The following is a 5,506-nucleotide window of genomic DNA, read 5'->3' on the forward strand; positions in this document are numbered from 1 at the left end:
TCCTCCGCCACTACGAGGAGGCCACCGAGGCCGGCATCCGCGTGGACCACACCCGCCCGCGCTGGGACTTCACCGGCGCCTTCTACTTCGTGGGCACCGTGGTGTCCACTATCGGTACGTGAGCCGCGCGGGAGGGCGGAGGCGCGGGAGGACTCGCTGGCATCGTTCCTGGCGGGGCGCTTGGAAGGGGGGGGACCAGCGCTTCTCCACCTCCGGTTCAGCCGCAGCGCTGCCGCCGCACAGGTGTGAGCTGTTACCTGACCCACAGGTGGTATCCTTCCCGGCTTCTCTAAACGTGGTCCAGCTGCATTCACATCACTTGGGAGCCTGTTACAGTGGGGCCTTGACTTACGAGTTTAATTTGTTCCGAGACCGAGCTCGTTAAGGAGCTCGTTAACTCAAATTACTCTATCAACTCAATGCAAAAAATCGGCCGCGAGACAGCTGGTATCTCAAAAAACTCGTTAGTTGGGACACTCGTAAGTCAAGGCCCCACTGTATAAGTGCAGAGTCTCGGCCCCTCCTCTGCCCCCCAGAGTCAGAATCCGCAATTCACAAAGGTCCCAGGGGACTCGAATGATCCTTAAATTGGAGACGCTCTGCTCTGGGAGATGCTCAGTCTAGTTAAGAAGACGTTGCTCGAGCTTGTGGAACTTTAGGGAGAAAGCTTACAAATTGGGGCTGGGACCTATAAACGTTCATTGAGTTAGTGCCACTCACAAGGCGGGGATGGAGCACACATTTAAAAAGTCTGCCCTTGCCCTGGCCGGTTTGGCTCAGTGGGTAGAGCGTCGGCCCGCAAGCCAAAGGGTCCCGGGTTCGATTCCGGTCAAGGGCACGTACCTTGGTTACAGGTTCCCCGGCCCTGGTCCCGTTGCGTGCAGGAGGCAACCAGTCGATGTGTCTCTCTCTCACATCGATGTTTCTTTCTCTCCCTCTCCCTTCCACTATCTCTAAAAATCAATGAAAAAATATCCTCGAGTGAGGATTAACAAAAAATAAAAAGGGAGTCCATCCTTGACTTCAAGTTTACAGAGAAAATCAGATTGAATACCAGATGGAAGGTTAGGAAACATGCTAATGAGAATGGAAACTGTTTCCTACCCTGAAAAATTGGGCGAGAAGTGACCTTTGGGCTAACCCCGTGGTGTTAGGTACGGTTTGGGTTTTGCATCCTAAAGGAGGAAAGAACTGCATTCAAGGGCCCCATGGTCTATAGCAGCGGTCGCCAAACTTTCATGCTTCACAGACCACCAGTGGTCCGGGGACCACCTGTTGGCGACCGCTGGTCTATAGAACAGGCTACAAAGTCCTCCCAGCTAACGGGATGGAGGTGTCTCTTTACTGTTAGACTAAGGAGCTAGAACTTACCTAGAGGCAGTTGGGAGCCACTGAAAGTTTTTGAGCAAGAGTGTGGCATGGCTCCAGTCAGTTATGCCTTTCTTCCCCGCAGAAGGAACAAGTTGGGTGTCTGCACCACATTTCTAAAGATAATTCATCCTTGAAACATAATCGAGTGCTAAGGGGGTTGGGGAAGATGCTGTGGAAATTTTGAAGAAAGAAAAGAGCTGGAGCAGAGGAGGGGGCTTTGAAAGGCTACGCTGAAAGGGAGTGGCTCCCATGCCAGGCACTGGGAATAGCAACGAGGCTCACGGCGGCATCTCGGAGGACAGGCGCTCTGCAGCTATGGCCCCGGTGCCAGCAAGAGAGCTTGTCAGCGAGGCGGGTGGCAAGGCGACTTCCCTGAAGCTCCCACACATGGCTGCCTTAGGTAGACATTCTGCCAGGAGGAGGAGCACAAGTATCATAGAGATCAGCCTCAGGCCTGATTGGTCAGGAGAGAGGTCCCAAGGTCAGTCTAGAAGCCCAGGGCTTCAGTGGGTGAGTAGGAGGCAAGGCGGAGAGGACGGGGCGATTAGGGACGGGCTGCACAGGCTGCATCTGAAGTGCTTTGTCCTAAACTGCCTGGCTCATAGCCCTACCCTACCCCCACATCCCATCCCAGGGGGCCCTGCCCATCAGCAGACCAGGAAGATACCACAATAACTGGGGGTCTGGCAGGAAAAACTGTCAGCATTCTCCATGATGACCAGAACACGGGCCCTGAGGCGGTAGAGGAGGAGTAAGACCCTTCCAGGTCCTCTCCCCCAGCCCACGTTCCTCGCAGAATTCTCTTAACAGAATTCCCTAAGTCCCTCATTGTGTCACCTCCCGCATCTCAGAAGACAGCCCCAGGATTTTTATGTAGGGAGGACTCGGGGAGCAAACTGCTTGGTGAGTGTGGCTGTGGAATTCCCCTTGAATCTGCTGTGTTTACATAGCAAGTACTGGTTTTTTATTTCGCTTGAATAGTTATGTGGTGTTTTTTAACGGGAGACCATCCTCCCCCATACACACATACACACCACACGCCCCCCACGCCCCCTGGTACTCCCCTTGGACACGGACCTAGGAAGGAGCAGAGTGTGTTGATAGGCTGGTGAACAGCAATGCCTTAGGAACTGAGAATGTCTTGGATGGCTGGGCGTGTAAGAGGCTCAGTTATAATAATGGAGCCTCGTGGAATAGAAGGAAACTGGACAGGGGGTCCAGAGTCGGAGCTGTTGGTCCTGCCTCTGCAGCTTGGGCAGGTGTTGGGAGCCCCATCCTCCTCCTCCGAGCTGTCTGCCAGTGCTCACCGTGTAGCTGTGCAGTAAATATCAGTCCCTCTCCTCCCCCTAAGCCGGTCCCTTATGTAGGATTATTGTGAGGGGCAGTGAGCTCATATAATGAATGTTCTTTAAAAAGTACAAAGCACTATATACGTATGGGCTTATTTTTATATTTCCAACCTTTCCTTTTAAACTGTCCCATGAATTGCTGCTGCAATAACGCACTTGCTACCCTTTGTTGGGGTACATATTAGGCACATACTGTGATTATTGTGTGAATATGGGATGCAGCTAATTCCTGCATTACAATCACACGTAACTTCAATCAACACAACTCCACAAGGTAGGTACGATTATTTACATTTTATAGATAAGGAAACTAAAGCTTCGTGTTCTTTGTAAAATAAAGTATAAAGAAAAGAAAGTTACACCATCTGTAACCGCTGTTAACATTTTGATGCATTCCTTTGTGTTCTTTTTGCCCTATGCATACACGTATGTGCATATGTAGTTTTAAAAATTGGGATCATATTCTGTGAACCATTTATCTTGGATTTTAATCATAACATTACATGATGGCGTTTGCCTTTTAAAAATCAGCTCCACTGTCCTTTATTCTGCATAGATTTTGAGATAACACAACAAGAAAGCCTACATTAAAATAATCATAAAACGTAAATAAGACCTCAGAATCAGGGAAAAGAAGAACAGAAACATGGAAAGCAAACAGGTCCTAGAAGTTGCTAGGAAGAGCTTTGTCTTAGTTTAGGTTCCCTCAGAAGCAGAGCCCAAAGCCAAGAATTTGAGTTCAAGCAGTTGCTTGGCAGGTGCAAGGGATCCAGGCAGGTGGAGGAGGACATAAGTCAATATTGGGATGTATTAGGCAGGGACCACAGTGAGCAACTGGTACAGGCAGACCTCAGAGGCATTACGGGTTCGGTTCCAGACCACCGTAATCAAGCAGGTATTGCAGTAAAGTGAGCTGTAACCTTTTCTGCTGGCAGAGGGTCTTGCCTTCCATTTGTAAAAAATGAAGCACAGTAAAACTAGGTGTACCTGCACTTAATCCCATGTGGAAGCTGGGAAACAGTGTAAAACCCATGACCCAGAAAGATCCCAGGTGGCACGGGATTTGGGGGGGGGGGAGTGCGGGCCTTTATGCACCCACACCTGTCAGTAATTGGGTAAAAGGTGCTTGGAGGGCAGGGAAGCACAAGCCTATGATTCCCAGGGGCTTCTGGCCTGATTTTGCATGGACAGCCCAAGGGTAGCCCAGAGACTGGCCATTGGAAGTCAGGCCGGTGTGACTAGAAATGATAAAGGGTGTATCCAGGGGGTGTGGGCGTGGGACCCACAATGACTATTCCAGCCTCAGATTGGGCTGCAAGCTCCATACCTGAGTCATGACCCACCCTGGAATTCTTATCCTCAGAGAAAAGGTTCCCTCGGGGGTTTTATGTAGAAACCATTGCACAGGACAGTGGGCGATGTCCACAAACAGCATTTTCCTGGAAAGTGCAGTTGAGGATTTTATGTAACTGTTGTCTGGTTGAGACCTTTGATTTAAAAGTCAGAGAAGAGTGAAAAAACAGTTTGGCAATTTCTCCAAAGGTTAAACATAGAATTACCATATGACTCAGCTATTCCATTCCTGGGGGACGTATTCCAAAGAATTGAAAGCAGAGACTCAAACAGATATTTGTATAGCTATGTTCAGTGCAGCATTATTTACAACTAGAGGCCTGGTGCACAAAATTCGTGCACTCGGGGGGGCGTGTCCCTCAGCCCGGCCTGTGCCCTCTTGCAGTCTGGGAGCCCTTGGGGGATGTCCAACTGATGGCTTAGGCAGGGAGCGGGCTTAAGCCATCAGTTGGACATCCTTAGTGCTGCCACGGAGGTGGGAGAGGCTCCCGCCACCGCCACTGCACTCAGCAGCCATGAGCCCGACTTCTGGCTGAGCAGCACTCCCCCTATGGGAGTGCACTGACCACCAGGGGGCAACTCCTGTGTTGAGTGTCTGCCCCCTGGTGGTCAGTGCACTTTATAGTGACCAGTCGTTCTGCTGTCAGGCCGAAACCAGCTCTCCAACATCCTCCAAGGGGTCCTGGATTGTGAGAGGGCACAGGCCAGGCCGAGGCACCCCACTGGTGCACGCTCAGGGCTGAGGAGGGACGCAGGTGGTTGGCCAGCTGGGGAGGGATGGTGGGAGGGCTCCAGGGCATGTCCGGCCTGTCTCACTCAGTCCCAATTGGCCAGACCCCAGCAGCAAGCTAACCTACTAGTCAGAGCGTCTGCTCCCGGTGGTCAGTGCACGTCATAGTGACTGGTCAACTGGTCAACTCTCTGCCCCCTGGTAGTCAGTGCACGTCATAGCAAGTGGTTGAGCGGCCTTCACATTTCATTAGCATACTATGCTTTGATTGTTGAGTGGACAACCGGACACTTAGCATATTAGGCTTTTATTACATAGGATAGCCAAAAGGTGGAAACAACCCAAGTGTTTATCAACAAGTGAATAGATTAACAAAATGAACATAGATACAATGGAATATTATTCAACTGTAAAAAGGTATGAAATTTGATGTATGCTACAACATGGATGATAAACCTTGAAAACATACTTAGTGAAATAAGCCAGATACAGGACAAATCCTATATAATAAAAGGCTAATATGCAAATTGACCGCTCAACACAGGAGCAGCCCCCCTGGTGTCAGTGTGCTCCCACAGGGGAGTGCTGCTCAGCCAGAAGCCAGGCTCATAGCTGGCGAGCACAGCGGTGGTGGCAGGAGCCTCTCCCGCCTCGGTGGCAGTCGGACATCCCCCGAGGGCTCCCAGACTGCAAGAGGGCACAG

At 50.8% G+C, this 5,506-nt stretch overlaps 1 protein-coding gene across 1 annotated transcript in view; it reads left to right on the forward strand.

Moving 5' to 3' along the window:
• Window positions 1–2: 2 nt before the first annotated feature.
• Window positions 3–5,506, forward strand: part of KCNK13 (potassium channel, two pore domain subfamily K, member 13) — a gene marked incomplete at its 5' end in the record, with an annotated part of 79,777 nt that continues 74,273 nt past the window's right edge. The window contains one exon of the mRNA XM_005871215.1: window positions 3–114. Within this exon, the coding sequence (XP_005871277.1) occupies window positions 3–114 (112 nt within the window). The remainder of the gene's footprint in view (window positions 115–5,506) is intronic.

Source organism: Myotis brandtii, unplaced genomic scaffold, assembly GCF_000412655.1.
Source record: "Myotis brandtii unplaced genomic scaffold, ASM41265v1 scaffold332, whole genome shotgun sequence".
In the NCBI taxonomy this organism is placed as follows: Eukaryota; Metazoa; Chordata; class Mammalia; order Chiroptera; family Vespertilionidae; genus Myotis; species Myotis brandtii.